Genomic DNA, 16,652 nt, shown 5'->3' with positions numbered 1-16,652 from the left:
CCCAAGCACCCCCTATGTGCGCCTATGGGGGTGGGTGGTAGCCAGTGGGTCCCCTTGTAAATTTAATATGATATTCTCAATAGGTAGTCAATAACGATCTGAAATATAACTTGTTATATTACATTAATACATTATTATGCATAAATACTTGGGATATTTGTAACTGGCCTCTGGAAAATTTTTAGTTTGCCACGTTTAGTTTAACCTATTAACGTATTTAATAGATTATTCACAAAAAAATTAATGATATTTTTTTCTAAACAAGCATGCAATCTATGAAAGTCTTATTTTATATCTGAATACATTAAGTAATTGGAAAAACGATTTTTCCGAGTACAACGGGTGTCGCACAAATTCTGGTTGTAGTCGCACAAAGTCACACTAATGGCGCACTAATGATTGGCAAAAGAAAAATTTTAAAAATGTAATTTTTACCATGAGGGGGGCTGGGGAAATGCCCCCAAAAGAAAAACGATTTTTCCGAGTACAACGGGTGTCGCACAAATTCTGGTTGTAGTCGCACAAATTCACACTAATGGCGCACTAATGGTTGGCAAAAGAAAAATTTAAAATATATCATTTTTCCATGAGGGGGGGGGATGCTGGCTAACCCCCATATATATTTTTGAATTCACGGTTAAACCAGTATCGCACAAATTCTGAAAATTGTCACACAAATTCACACTAGTGGCACACTAATGTTTGGTAAAAAAAAATGTCAAAAATTGTATTTGGGGGCTGGTGAAATGTACGTTTAGAAATACGTAATAAGTTAATAGATATTATAGTAAGTTTAAACTTCGGAAGACGACCGTAGAAAAAATGTGAAATATAAACTTACTTTTTATGTTATAGTTACCTAATAACTCCCGTAAAACAGAATTATAAACTTATTTCAAACATTTTAATATTAAAGTAATTTGGGTAGGTATGCGTAAAAAACGTAAACTTCAAAAACCCATAACTTCGGAACTAAGTCCGACCGACAAATTAGGTTTCCACCATCGTTGAAATACATAGGTTTCCAACAAAAAAAAAACATAACTGCGTTATTGCATTGTCGCAAAACTGTACGGAACAGTATGTAATAACTTTTAACTTAACTGAGTTAACCTATAGTTAAATTAACTTTTAACTTTTAACTCTTTGTTATTGGTGCATATTAACTCGACTTAACTGAGTTAAAAAAAATCATTAACTTGCCCAACCATGAGTCTTGGTTATAGTAAATTTGCTGACAGACCTTCACTCAGAATCTTTTTTCGTATGCATCATGCAATGATTGACAAATCACTGAATTTAAATATTACACGTATATCACAGTAAAGTAGGTACCTACTATTAATGACAAAGTACGTACACGCTACACGTCTCCACACCTATTTTACAACAGAATGATTAGGAAGATAAATATTTTTTTTTATTGCATTTTTACCATATAATGTTCTTATAGTTGTATTCTTCAAATTATATTTTTAACATAAAAATTACAAAAAAATGTACACGTTTTTTTTTTTTTACAAATTCAATATAATTTTATACAAATATACAAATATAACAAATAACAATATGATTTTATACAACTAGACACTCTAACATGCGGGTTTTTGAATTTAATTTTTTTTTTCACATACAAAACAGCACCGGACATACGCTGGGGGATAGTATCATTGAATTGTCGATTTTCATGGGCCATGGGAGATTTCTAGACACTGAAACTCGACTTTTAAACTTTCCCGTCTACGAAACGAGACCATCATAGATAGAGCCAGGCCTTATCATAAATTCTTATTACAAAAATCTCTTTCTATATAAGTGTGGCATTTATAATTCGACTGTGTCTCCAAAATCAGTATTCACTTACAACTAACACGGGGGGCCCGGGGGTCTAACTATATTTTCCATTCTTCAGTTACCTACGCTACCAACGTGCAGGTTAGATACCTGGTGATATAGGAACGCTTCTCATTATGTCCGCGATTCGATTCCCTACCTATGTGATTTGATGACTGATAGCTAGACAATCGAATACATCTATCGACTCTACACTTTTTAACAACACAGGAGATCGTATCCAGCCTATCCATTTACAACGTTTGTGACGGATTGCTTAAACGTTCCCGCCAAAACGTCAAGCCTTATCTCCAATCCATATCACTAATCTTTATCACAAATCCTAAATTTTCGTCTTACAACCTTACTGTCGCGACTTATATATTTCCAATGACATTGTCTCCAAAATCGGCGAGGAGACATATTCCACCCCCAATTTTTAAAATTTACATAGAACTACTGTCCAACTTTCCAAACGATTCTGTGTTACACGAAATTTAGGTAGGTACTCCGGCAGTTTTATAATTACATATACTTACAACAATTTCGTGTCATATTTTTGAATATGAATATTGAATACTACTATATTACTTGAAAAAGTATTCAAACTAAACTAAAGAAAAAGTTAATACTTAGGTACCTTTAGACCTTTAAAAGGACAATGTGCCGACGTGGGTCTGTATATTTTGGAGGTATTTTAGTCATAGGCTCATATATTATTACTATGTGCAAAATATTGCCGATAATATTCAATAGATCGTTAAACTCATGGTCTTATTTAGGTTTTTTAAGTCGACAATCAACCATCCAAATAATAATAATAATATTATGGTACTCTGTCGGTAGATGGCGTCACCAGAGCGGGACCCGACAATAAGAGCTTCATAACCGGGGATTATAGTCCGGCCCACGAGAGTCCATACGTAAGCCGCGCATCGATACTGGCGTACGCGACGTCTGCCGGCTGAATTTCCTCATAAAAACACGGCTAATTAATTGCGTTTTGGGGGTGTTGTATGATTCTCCATATTGAATAAAAAAACACTCGCAAAAAACTCGTAAAAAAATACGTTATAAACTTATAACGTAAACGACACAAAAGACGAGCTATAAAAACGAATTAGTCGAATTTCGTAAACGTGTTTACTACTGTCGCTACGTATACACGAAAGTCAACGACGGCTGTTGGCGATCATTGCCGGCCGGCTTCCGATCGGTATGATTCGGCGTATGGAAGGAGAACCGATGCGCAGCAACGGACGCGTTAGCACGTATGGCCTCTCGTGGGCCGGGCTATAGTTCCCAGACCTAAAAATATAATGACTATGGCCTATGGGCCAATAAGTCGGTATCACTATAGTTGCGGATAGATTGGTGGGATTTTTGCTTGTTGAAGTTGGTAGTTGCGAATTTGAAAATGTCTGATTCTCGTTTTTAGTTATTAATTTACAAATAAGTTTTATTATTTAAATTTTGTTAATTTTTAACTAACAAATAAATTACAAGTGGTTATTGGTAATTGGTGAATGGTGGCTTGTTTGTGTCGTTTTTGTACTCGTGAGCAGCGTCTACTGACAATATAGTCATATTGAGTTGTTGTGTTGAATAAATTAAAGTGCTTACCTAAACTTAATAATAATTATTAATAGGTTTCACAGTTTCGTCATGGAACTTAGGAGCCTCACGACATGTATAGTGAGAATGTTTACGTCTCACTATTTAAACAAGCCATTGAACACTATATCTGACATAGATATAAATAATTTTCTATGTAGTATAAATCGATTTGGTACAAGAGCGGACGTTGCAAGGCAAGTTCTCTCTATTTTGTTTGGACGCATAACTAAAGATTATGACGTGTTGCTGGGTATCGTGGTTGGTTGGCTGACCTTAACAAGAATAAATGTAGGTATTCATTCGAGTACAACTAAATAATATACATTTAAAGAACTATTATTTTTTATATATATCCATTTAAGGGTCACTTACGTTGTGCACAATTTAAATTATTGTTATTTTGTAAAGAATTTTCAGGCTGTACTCGAAAATTATAAATTACCAGACTATAATATACTAATAAAGGACTGGAAGATAACGAGAAATCACTCAACATTCATGCCGCATGAGTCAGTATTGAAAGAAATTCAGATGATCGTATATTATACATGTTATAAATGGTGCCAGTCCAAACGTGGTCTTGAGGAAGGTTGTGGTCCAAATGTCCTGCAAATATGGCCTAATCAAAGGTTGAAAAGGCGCATAATTCCTGGTGATGAAGTAAGGTCTAGTTATGAGAAACCTTGTTTTAAAATTTCAATCCTTAACTATAAAAATTGAACATTTTAATATTTTAAATACCAAAATAATTTTAAAATGTTTTCGATTTTCACTATTCTTGTCAAGAATTGTAAGTTGCGTTATCTAATATTCCAAATAATTTCTCTAGATTTCTTTCATGTAAATGCTAAAGATGAATAATTCCACATTCAGAGTATACCTACAGATGTTGAAGTATTTTAATCTACTAAAACTAAGAGTTCTATATCACTAAGATGAATTTAAATTCCTATTTAAATATTAAACAGCATAATGAATTGCTATGACTTACTAGAACGTATTATTATTAACTTTAAAATAAACACCATAGGATCACATGATAAGTCCTTATTCTGTCTATAAAGCCTCGTTCAATTGCATGACATCAGTTTCATGATATTCAACAAATTAAATATACTGCACTAGGTGTCACGACACACAATATCATTACTGTCATACTCATTATGTCACCGTGTGAGGCTTAATACACACAAAAAAAAATAAATACTTTTTGATTTCTTTATGCAACATATTGATGCCTCTAGCCCTTAGGTAACACCAAAAGAAAATATATCGATTTATATAATGTACCTCAACGAATTTCAATTACAGTTATAACTGCTTACAACTATTATTCATTATAATGTTATTTATTCGTATTGGTTTAATTAAATTGCAACATTAGAGTGTATTACCTATGGGCTACATAGGCGGATATTTGGTCACATCCGTGGGGGGGGGGGCTTAACATTTTCGTCTTATCCATCAGCGAAAACATACATTTTTAAACGCTTCAATCTACCAACTAGTGGCTACTCAGTACTCCTACTTTATTTTAGCAGGGCACTAAGTATATTATATAGGTATATTAAAATACACAATTTATTTTGACATCTACTGTGGTTTGTTACATTCAGGGGGGCTTAAGCCCCTCAAGTCCCCCCAATGACCGTTTATGATGGGCTACATTTTAAAATTTCATTAACTTATTAATTGTTATATTTTATTAGCATTGGCATATTTTGAAAATATCATGGGGGTTCATTTTTGTAGATACTTTTGTAAATTTTTGCTTGACTCTTGCCATATATTTCCTATTTTTATTTTCCTTAAATTGTTTGTTATACAATTACCATTTTTTTTTTTTTTTTTTTTAATGTCTTGTATCTTACAACATTTTAATAATATAGTATCATGAAATATCAAGACAATAACAAAAAAAAAAAAAAAAAATTAGTAGTGGTACTTTATTTATTAAAGTTATATATTTTACTAAGCAAATGTATTTTCCCACTATACTTTGGAATTGTTAATGAATTAGTTGACAATAATTTCTATATTTATCTCTTCATCCCAGTAAACATGAAGAATGGAAATATTATTCAACCGTGTTTGACCCATAGTAAATCTTATAAAGTCTGCTTAGGGCAAAAATATTTCAAATTTATGAACATTGAACATATAATGCACATTGCTCTATATGGCTCATTTATCCTCTTTTGAAGCCCAGTCCACTTCTATTAACGGGATAAAATAAATAAAATTTATATTTTATAAAAATACATTACAAATATTGATATTTTTTTTTGTATAAGAACTTTGGGGGGCTGAGCCCCATCTTATCAGGCTCATGGGGAGCTGAAGCTCAAAGATCCTCTGCACAAGACACCCTTACTATTGGCATGTACTATATGAGAATCTAGATAAATAGATAGGCACAGATATGTCATATGATAGGTCTAAGAGTCCGTATCATAAAATAAAATAACTTCCAGTCATAACTTGCTTATAAATTAAAATATTGTAAAAACCCAATGAAACAATACAATACAGGTTCTTACATTTAAATTTGTTATCATGTCAATTCACTAAAAACATGAAATTTATTCTTCTAAACACATATTTCATATGTTGTATATTTGTTAGATGGAAGCAGCACATGCATATGTGATTTAAAAGGATAACCAAATGTATAATTTCTTTTGAAGGGATGTAACATTTTTTTTACTATTATTAGTCACATGGAGTTGGTTAACTTACTTTTTTTTAAACAAATTACATAATAAACTACCTGTCGAAATAACAATTAAATTATTTTTAAGTTACTTTTTATTTTTATTTCAAAAATATCAACTAAGCCTAATAATTATGTTGTAAAAATATTAACTATGTATTGACAGTTAAAAAATTAAATTATTAACAGAAACTAATTTTGTAATAATAGATCTTTTTATTGTATTCCATTCCATACACTTTTGTGTCAGATAATTATTACAAGAGTGTATGTACTATGCAGAAAATTGTACTTCTATGATAATAATATATTTACATACAATATCAATTGGCTCTTAAAATTTATTTTAAAAAAAAATTAAATAAAAGTCTCTAAAAATTTAGTAATTTTACAATATTTTTTTTTTTATTATTTTTTTTTGTGTGTCTATCATCACCTTTTTGGACAGTAAAAATGCTTAGATTTTCTTCAACTGTATCTTTTCTGATAGAAAACTGAACCTAGTTGGTATTTTGGGGAGTCAAAAGTAAAAAAAGGTGGGCAAGTGGGTGTTGCTCTGCTGTACAGTAGGTTACAAGTGGATCACTGTAATGGATGGTGTTAAATTTGAATTCAATGATTTAATATCGATTCTGAGCGAAGACGGCCAGTCAGCCTATGATATTACTAAGTAGTTAAATTTGATGATATTATTTAAAGTAATTTATATATATCCTATTTACGTGGAACCTTGTTTTAAATGTTTAGATTTTCTTCAACAGTATCTTTTCTGATAGGAAAGTAAATCTAGTTGGTACTGGGGGGGGTCAAAAGTAAAATTTCCCAGTAGTTTTCAAAAGCGCTGTGAAAAACAAAAGAAAAATAAAGAAAACCGGGAATTTTTAAGCAAAATCTGTTTTCAAAAAATCGATTTTGGTTTTTGGTACAACTATTAAACAAATTACAGTACATGGAATTTTTACTGAATGTTTATATTAGCCTTTTCTATGCATGAAACAATTTTCAAAATATTTTGACTTGTTTTGAGCTTTTTAAGTTTTTTTTTTTATAAATGTCCTTAAAATGTTATTTGTTGTGTTAAAAAGCGTGAAAATGTAGTACAAGGCTCTCAATAAATTGTTACAATAGCAGTTAAAAAATATTAAAAATACCTACATAGGCACAATTTTTTTTTATAAGCATTTAAAGTTCAAATTTTTACAAAATTATTTTGTAGTAAAAAATTTATAAAATGTTCAACTTTTATAGCTAAGGATTGAAAATTTAAAACAAGATTCCACGTAAATAGGTTTATAAAAATTACTTTTTTCGCCTTAATATCATCAAATATACTTAGTAATATACTAATATCATAGGCTGACTGACCGTTTTTGCTCAGAATCATTTTTTTCTTATACAATAATATTATATCATTGAATTCAAATTTAATACCATCCATTACAGTGACCACAATAACACAATGTAATTAAATTACAATAAAAATAAATAATCTAAAAACTAATTTTTCGTTACAGTTACTATTGTAACTTAAGTTAAGTTACTCCTAGACACTGGGTATACTTACACAATGACATTTTTCAAAGTGTATAAATTAATATCAAGGGTTTTTTTCACTATGAAATCTACTCACAGCCTTCACCATCTACAGTTTAACAGATTAAAAGTATTAACTAATAAGTCATAACAGCAGCACAGAATCTTCCTGTAGCTAATATGAGTTATGTTCTAAATTCCCACTGAAATCTCTTTTTATACAGTCTCAACCAATGGATATGGTGCTTAACACACAACCTTTGAAACAAGTACCACAGAAACCATCAACTGAAATCCCTGAAGCTTCTCAATCTGTTAAGGAAGAAACTCTTAGAATATTTGATCCTACTCTGGGCCGTGAAGTTGAAAATATAAATAATAGAGGAGGGAAAAAATTTCAAAATGTGTCCCAACTACAATTCAATAAATTGGCAAGAGAAAGTAATTTAGTACGCTCAAAAACCAGACAACATTATAATGCTCAGGTAAATATTACAAAGACTTATAATATAAGACAACATCACTATTTAAATGTAATTTAATAAATTATATATAAGTCCGATGCATCATTTGTAAATAGTTACAATACAAATTACAACGAGTTACTTTTTAAAGTTATATAAATAACTATTTATTCTTTACAAGTAGGTAGGTACCTACCTACAGGTACCTACATAACTTTCATACATGTAAATAATTACTTTGTACTTGCACTACCCTGATCTTAATTCAGGTAGGTACCTAGAAAATTTATCTTAAATTAATTTACTCCAATGGTTACCATTCAGATATAAATAATGTTGAAATTTTAAAATAAAAATTTTAAAATAAAACAATATTATTGTTATGTGTTCTGTGCATATGTATTATGTAATTTATATTTTTACAGGAAATAAACAAAACTGTTCGACAAATTTTGAACGACATTTCTCCTGATAAAATTACTTTATTAACTGAGCGTTTCAATACGTTGTCTATTGATAATATTGAATTATTAGAGACAACTGTGAATTTAGTTTTCGAAAAGGTACTGTATAAATAAAATGATATTAAGTGTAAAATATTTTGTATTAATCAGTGGGTATAATTATTATAGACAATTGTTGAGTAATTTATTTCATTATGATGGTTATGTGTGATTTAACTGGAAAAATAATTATTTGTACATTTGAATCCATTTTAGATTCTGAGCGGAGCGAGGAAGCTATTGTTTTTACAATGGTGTTTTTTTTTTCTTTTTATTTTTATATCCTGTATACAAAATTTCTTCCAGAAGGAGTGTTTCGATTTCAACATATAATACCTTATCTTTTAGCAAATTGGATCAAGATGGTACTTTAGAGAGGTCATTTTTCGATTTTCTCAACAGTTATTTAATGCCACGGGAAAAACCACCGGAAAATTACGAAAAACGCTAAAAATGGGATTTTAATTTCTAACGCTTTGTTTATCACCATAGAAACGAATAAAAAATTATAATATTTTAATATTAATTCAACTTACATGATAAAATAAATAATAACAAAATATAAAATATCTAGACTGACAAACCGTCTCCGCTCAGAATCATTTTTCTTATACAATGATATTATATCATTGAATTCAAGTCTAATACAACCAATATACAATTACCCACGTGTAATCTACTGTACAGCAGAGTGACATCCACTTACCTGCTTTTTATAATTATGTTGATTATTTTCTATGTAATGTATAATTCATCTATGTGGGTTTTTAAGTTTTCAATAGTGAATTTAAAGTAGGAGGTAATAATAATTTTATAGTTACAAATTCCATCCAAAAAATGCTTTGGTTTATCAATTTAACCCTTCTTCATACCATTTTAGGATTGTCTTATTTATTATTTTATTGTTTATTTGTGTTTACATGAATCAAATAGAATTTATTTTCTTGTTAAATTCCAGGGAATTGAAAAACAAGGTTTTGCACCACTTTGTTCATCTTTATGTTCAGCTATGCAAACTGTACAAGTTCTTCATAATGGTAAAATAGTAACATTTATGAACTTAATTATAAATAAATGTGAAATAATGTTTGAAATAGACAAGGCCCAAGAAATGGATTTTGCTAAGAAACTCACTGCATGCAAAGATCTAGTTACGTTCATAAAATACCAACACCATTAAGTACGATCATTGTTAATTTGTATTTATTATTTTTTTCAGGAAAAGAAACAAAAACTTCAAGTTGAATATGAAAAATATAAAAGAACATCACATGAACGTTCTGTTAGAAATTGCCGGTAAAAATAAACTTTAATATAAACATCTGTTGTCAAAATATTTTTTTTATACTATATTTTTAGGTTTATGGGTGAATTATTCAAAAAAAACATTTTTACTCCAACTATTATTATGTATCGCATCGAGAAATTAATCACTAAGCGTGTTGAAGAACCACTAGAGTGTTTATGCATTTTATTAAAGACTGTTGGAAAAGAATTAGAACAGGTAAAATCACTCTTTATTTTATTATGTGGATTACCTATATGTACATACAGTTTTAAGTTCAAATCATCTATATTATTTGACACAGAAAGATTATGGGATTTTTTATCCCGTATCGTAGGTATCTCAAAGCTCTGTGTTGCAGACTTTTCATATTACTTACATGTTACCAGGATTATATGAGAATATATTATTATATAATGGAATTAGGTGTAAGCAAATGTAAGCAATATTATAAAACCATTTAAATAATTCATAAATACTAGTGTTTTATTATTGTACTTATATTATTTATTCATTGTTGAGATCATGAAATATTAATTTATTTTTTAATTTTAATTCAGCCTAAAAACCATAAATACTAATACAATTTGATATTTTAACTTATACAGGTTGTAACAGGAAGACCTAACAAAAAAAAAAAAAAAAAATACTATTTAAACATTTGACAAATTTTTTTAAAATTATATGATTTGTAAATTATTTAAGAAATATACTCATGTCAGCAAATTCCCAAAAATAATATTTTGAAAAAAGTTCTTACGTTTCAAAATAATTTAATCAAAAAAGTATTGTTATTTTAAAAAAATTTGAAAAATAAAATACTTGACTTAGATAAATGTTTTTTCCATCAAAATTATTCTGATGATCAGATTCACAAATCGGCTATTTTGAATTTACCCAAAACAATTATTTTCAGTATTAAAAAGTATTAAAAAATAAAAATAATTTTTTTTTATATACTATATATCTAATGCAAGTGAATATAAATTATATATATAAAAAATAAAAATAAAAATATTCATTAAAACAAAAGTTATTTTTTCTGTCAGAGCTTCCTGTTACACTCTGTTGTACACTCAGTGTATACAATAGCAGTAATTTCTAAAAATAATAATTTCTCTTGGAGTAGCATAATTCTTAAAATGACAACACATCCACATGCATGTTGTTTCTGTATTGCAAACTTATAACATAAAATAATAATCAATTTTGAGTTTATAGTGAATTAACCAATAAACATTAATTATTATATATATCAGTTATTGTTATTATAAAAATTGAAGGTACCTAAAGTACTAAATTGAGAACATTTTTTTTATTTCTTGTATTGTTTATTACTCTATTTTATTTTTTAATCAAGTGGATAATGTATAATACCTAAAATTAAAAAATTAAAATTGTCAGTTAGCAAACTGACACACAATATACAAACACAGATTCTAACTTTTATGTTTGATTACATGTTCATATACCTACTCAGCCAACAATAACACAAATAAGCTAAGAATTTGTACAAATGTAAGACTGAGACATCACATGTTGCATGTGTTAGGTCATCTTAAGTCATGTTTTATTATTACAAATATACTGATTTTTATGTTACTTATTTAATTAACCATTTTGTTTTACAATTCATAAATAAGTATTGTCTTTAAACATAATACTCTAAGCCTGAATTTTAAAAAGATTTAGTATATTTTGATTTTTTAATCACAAATAAACCAAGTTTTAATTATTCTTGAGTGCAATATTAAAATAAGATGGGAAAGTGTGTGTTGCTCTGCTGTACAGCAGGTTACAAGTGACCACTGTAATGGATTGTGTTATATTTGAATTCAATGATTTAAAATCATTGTATAATAAATACGATTCTGAGCGATGACGGTCAGTCAGCCTATAACTGTTGTAGTAACAATATATCAGGAGACTTGTATTAAATTTTCACGTTTTCTGACCAAACAAATACAATTTTATTGACAATTTTATTATAAAAAAAAAAAATAAATAATTTAAAATATCCGCAAACAGCTCAAAAGATTCAAAAATGTTTGTAAATTTTATCATGTATGGTAATTGATTTAAGTTTCATGTATCTACAGTTATTCTGTATTCATTTACTAAAAAATTCATTACTAAAAAATAAGAAAATCTCTACGTGAGAAATCAAGCTGTAAAAATATGAACTCCAAACACTAATAAACATTTAATTAATTTGACTTTCTTGTGAACATTTTTTCTTTGGTAAAGGTAGAAAAACTTAATATGAACAATCTTGTATTACATTTTCAAATCTTAGATTTTAAATGAAAATTTTTTATATATTTCTAACTCAAAATAATTTGCACACTTTCATAATTTTTACTTATTTTGTTAAGATTAGAACTTTAAATATGTCTTATAAAATAAAGTGTGACTGGATTTTTAATAATTTTCAAATATAAAAATAAAAAACTGGAAACTGATATTGGAAATTGAAAATGTCCATAAACCGTTCAAAACACATCAAAAATTGTTGAAAAGTTTATGCTATATAGAAAATGCTAATATAAACATTCATTGAAAATATCATTTTCTACGGTTTAGAATTACACCAAAAACCAAAATCGATTTTGTGAAAAAATTCTTGGTTTTACTTAATTTTTTTTTTTTTTTATTCCCGGTGCAATTGAAAACTGCTGGGAATTTTAAATTTTCCAATGCTCCAACTAGATTCAATTTCCCATCAAACTAGATACTGAAGTTGAAAATCGTTGTATCATTTCAACTACTTACCGTGTACACACACAAAAAATTAAAAAATTAAAATGAAATCATTGTAAAATCAATCATTCATTGTTCCGCTCAGACATATAAAATATACATAATTTACTTTTTGTCTTATTAAATTTTATAGTTATTTAATTAAACTATATTTTATTGTTTTAGATGTTCAATTTAAACGATATTTTTTATCAATTAAATACTTTAAAATCCAAAAATATTAAGTCAAAGATTCCATTAAAAATAGTCTTTATGATTGAAGACTTAATAAATGTACGCAAAAATAAATGGAATTTTAATCGTATTGATAGTTATATGATTTTAATAAGTAAAATACAAGATATTGTAGCAAATGAACAACAACCTATGGCGCTAGCCAAAAATATACCTGAAGAAGGAGATCATCATCACAATAATAATAAAATATCGGTAATACATAAATTATATTTAATACTTGTGGTACAACTAACTAAGATATTATATACAATAAATTGTCTTTTAAAGCCCATAGAGCCAGTTGAACCACCCAAGGATAAAGCAGTTTTACTGAACTCAATAGTTCATAATAAAATTAATATGCAATGTAAAAAAATACTTCTAGATTATGAGCAACTGCAAAATTTAGATGTATGTATATTAATATTTAGACAAATATTAATTATAATCATAATTTTAATTGTGCTTTTTTTATAGGATATAATCTATTCATTATCAAAAAATGAATCTTCTGTAATCCACACAAAGTATGAAGAGTTTGTGAAATCTATGTCACTTATAACTTTAGATAATCCTATCAGTCGTGCAACAGTGGCAGGAAAGATTTTTGCAGAACTTTTATACCAAAAAAATTCTCCCAATGACAGCTATCAATCAAGGGTAATTATTAATTTTATACGTCTTTTTCAAATTATATAACGATATAACATTCTTATTTCTGTTAATATTTTTGTTTTAAAGAATTGATGATGTTCTTAGTTATTGGAATGATTTTTTGATGGATTACCCTCAATTTTTTTCCTATATTGCTGCCATTATTGGTAATTTTTTATTTAAAACCTATCAATTATTTGAAATATACAAACATAATTAATTAAAATATTTTATTTATAGCTCCATTATTATTATCACAGAATGCTTCCTTCGACTTCAACAATTTAAAAGATTCATGTAAATCCATACGACCAGACAATTCTAGTAAATTGTTGACCGAAGTTTTATATCAAATTAATAGTTCCAAGGAAACACAGAACATCAAAGAAGTATGTGACAGAATAGTTATTTGTTCTACTTTCTTTTTTTGCTTCCTATGCCTTGAAGTTGTTTTGCATCTTCGGAATATTCCTCGTGGTCTCTTTCCAGATAGTTTATTGATTGGTATACCACACCTGCAAGTGTTGTCACCTTCTTAAAAACGTGTAACATGAAAATTGTACTTTCATAATAATAAATTTTACTTTGCAATTTTTAAATTAGGGTGAATTGGTATCTTATACAATTTAAAAGTGAGATTATTATTTAGGGCTTTTATTGATATTTTTGTTAAGAAGCAAGTTACGACCATTTTTAAGCTACATTTTTTGTAAATTTTAATATGATAATTACTTATTTAAAAATAATAACATCAATAAAATCCTTTAATATAGCCTAGATAATAATCTTACCCTTAAATTATATCTTGGGTCAATTTGCTCTAGTTTTAAAAATAACAGTAAAATGGAGTATTTTTAACATAATTTATAGTATGTTGTTCTTTTGTAAGACAGAGACAACACATGGAGGTGTGGCATCTTCTTAAAACTTTATAGATGAAATATTGTGCCTTGCTCGACTATTATTTTTAATATTAAGAAATTTTGAATGTTCGGTCTATTGAATAGACTTCCAATGTCTGAGTTTTTCTTTCACTCATGTTCTCCATTATCTGGGTTTATTATAATGTTCATACTTCCTACATTTTTCTCAGAATATTTTAAACTTTAATAGATTTCTTTCATCACCAAACGTGCGGTGGATACAGCAAATTACTTTTAAAAAGTCATAAAATTACGTTACTCGTTACATTAAATATTTTTATTTAAATTACATTTGTGTTACTTAACATTATTTTTATTACATTAAGTAACTTTTTCATTAAAATGTAAGGTTTTACAATTAATGTTACTTATATAAAATGGATTTATAAAATCAGTCCATATAACAACTATAAGGACTAATAAGTAGTAGGTATACTATTATATAAGTTTTGAAGCCGTATAGGCATAACATTGATGATGTCAGTATATTTTTAATGACTTAATGTTTATACATTAACAAAATGTATACCTAAGTATTAATTCCTGAGACCCGCGGACAAATTTTATGCGGTCTGTAGACAACAAAAAAAAGTAAAAATTGTTAATATTATATGTTCTTGTGTTGTGATTTATCATTTTCAAATCAGCAGGCCTGTGAATAATTTCCAGATTACTAATATGGCTCATTAAAAATATTAATTGGTGACCCCCGAACTTTTTCATTACTGATATCACTATGTGGATGTGGATGTATAAATACAATATTTTCTTCATTATTCTACTCTAAATTGACGTTGACCAATTTTGCAATATTATGCTTTATATTGATAGTACAAATTGCTGTTTCATAAGAAACCATTGGAATTATTACTGCTGTTATAAGTGTTACAGTAATGTCAGTTTTTAGAGTACCTTTTTAGCAGCTATACATATTTTAAACTTTTCTAATATCGATTTACAAGATTATTGCTACCTATAACAATAAAATTGGCTGATTCTCCACTAACGTTTAAATATTACCATTTTTTTAAATTTTAGGAATTATGTGGTATATTGTGGATTTACAATAAGTGGAATACGTTAGAAAATGTTACTCTAGACGTCTTTATGCCCAATAACCAAATAAATAAATATTTTAAAAAAGATGTAAGTTTTTAATCATTATAATTAATAAATGCTTGTAGTTTTTTATTTTATTGCATTAAATTTACAATATAATATTTTTAAAATTTTAGCGAATTGGTGTATTCCTTTTATCTATTGCAATTTATGATAAAATTAAGTTAATTGATGATATAAAAATCTGGATATGTGTAAGTAAAATAATTAAACAATAAATTTAAATGATTTTTTTATTGCATTGAATTTTGTATTATGCATGTTAATAATAAAAATTGTTCTTAAATATTCATTTATTTTTAAATTAGACTAATATCAGTGCAGAAATTATAAAAAGCCCTCTGTTTGTGAGAGCATTAACTATAGCCATTGTCATTTTATGTTTGAGTAAGTCACTACTTCTGAACCTATACTAAAATAATTTGTAAAATACTCAACTATTCAAAATTATTTTTTAATTTATAGAATTGAATTATTCTTATGAGGATTTCTTTGATGCTACTCATTTGATGTTGTTAACATATTATATTAATTTACTCCCAGAACATGAAGAAATCCAGGCACGAGAAGTACAGTGTATGTTCGGCATTCAAATAATGTCTGCTGCACTTAATCATCCTAAAGGTCAGTTGCTACCTAAATAATTTTTAGTTTCATTAATGATGTGATATTGTTTATCCATAGGAATGGTATTAAAAATATTAAATAATCTCTATCAATATAGAGTTATAAGTAAAGAATCGTTTGAACTATTCATAGAAGAATATGAAAAAATAAAATATGAAAAATAAACTTTTTTTTTAGATATTAATTTATTTTCTTTGGAATTCAGTTATTTATAAATTTTCAAATATTTGTATACAGTTTTTTTTTAATGAATTTATATTTTGTATAGTTGGTTTCGTTTAATGATTTATATTAATGGTGTTTTCTTAATAACAAAATAATATGATCTAGATTGTTTATTTATTGGCCTTTACTTTTTTTGACAATGTGATTATTACATATTAATTTTGATATTATAATTATATA

The 16,652-nt window shown here is 27.6% G+C and overlaps 1 protein-coding gene across 1 annotated transcript; it reads left to right on the top strand.

Annotated features, from left to right (window-relative positions):
* Nucleotides 1-3,124: 3,124 nt before the first annotated feature.
* On the top strand, nt 3,125-16,449 carry LOC103310131. The gene is given in 18 exon segments (XM_029490359.1): nt 3,125-3,738; nt 3,859-4,110; nt 7,921-8,181; nt 8,586-8,723; nt 9,622-9,813; nt 9,883-9,959; nt 10,023-10,167; nt 12,874-13,137; nt 13,213-13,335; nt 13,402-13,545; nt 13,547-13,584; nt 13,666-13,745; nt 13,819-13,967; nt 15,540-15,647; nt 15,737-15,814; nt 15,929-16,007; nt 16,086-16,244; nt 16,305-16,449. Coding segments are annotated over 18 exon segments (2,634 nt in total). The 5' UTR covers nt 3,125-3,498; the 3' UTR covers nt 16,412-16,449.
* The last annotated feature ends 203 nt before the right edge of the window (nt 16,450-16,652 follow it).

The sequence above is a fragment of the Acyrthosiphon pisum genome, chromosome A2 (assembly GCF_005508785.2).
Source record: "Acyrthosiphon pisum isolate AL4f chromosome A2, pea_aphid_22Mar2018_4r6ur, whole genome shotgun sequence".
Classification (NCBI taxonomy): Eukaryota; Metazoa; Arthropoda; class Insecta; order Hemiptera; family Aphididae; genus Acyrthosiphon; species Acyrthosiphon pisum.
The sequence above is the reverse complement of the archived record's forward strand: the minus strand, read 5'-3'. Positions and strand labels throughout refer to the sequence as shown.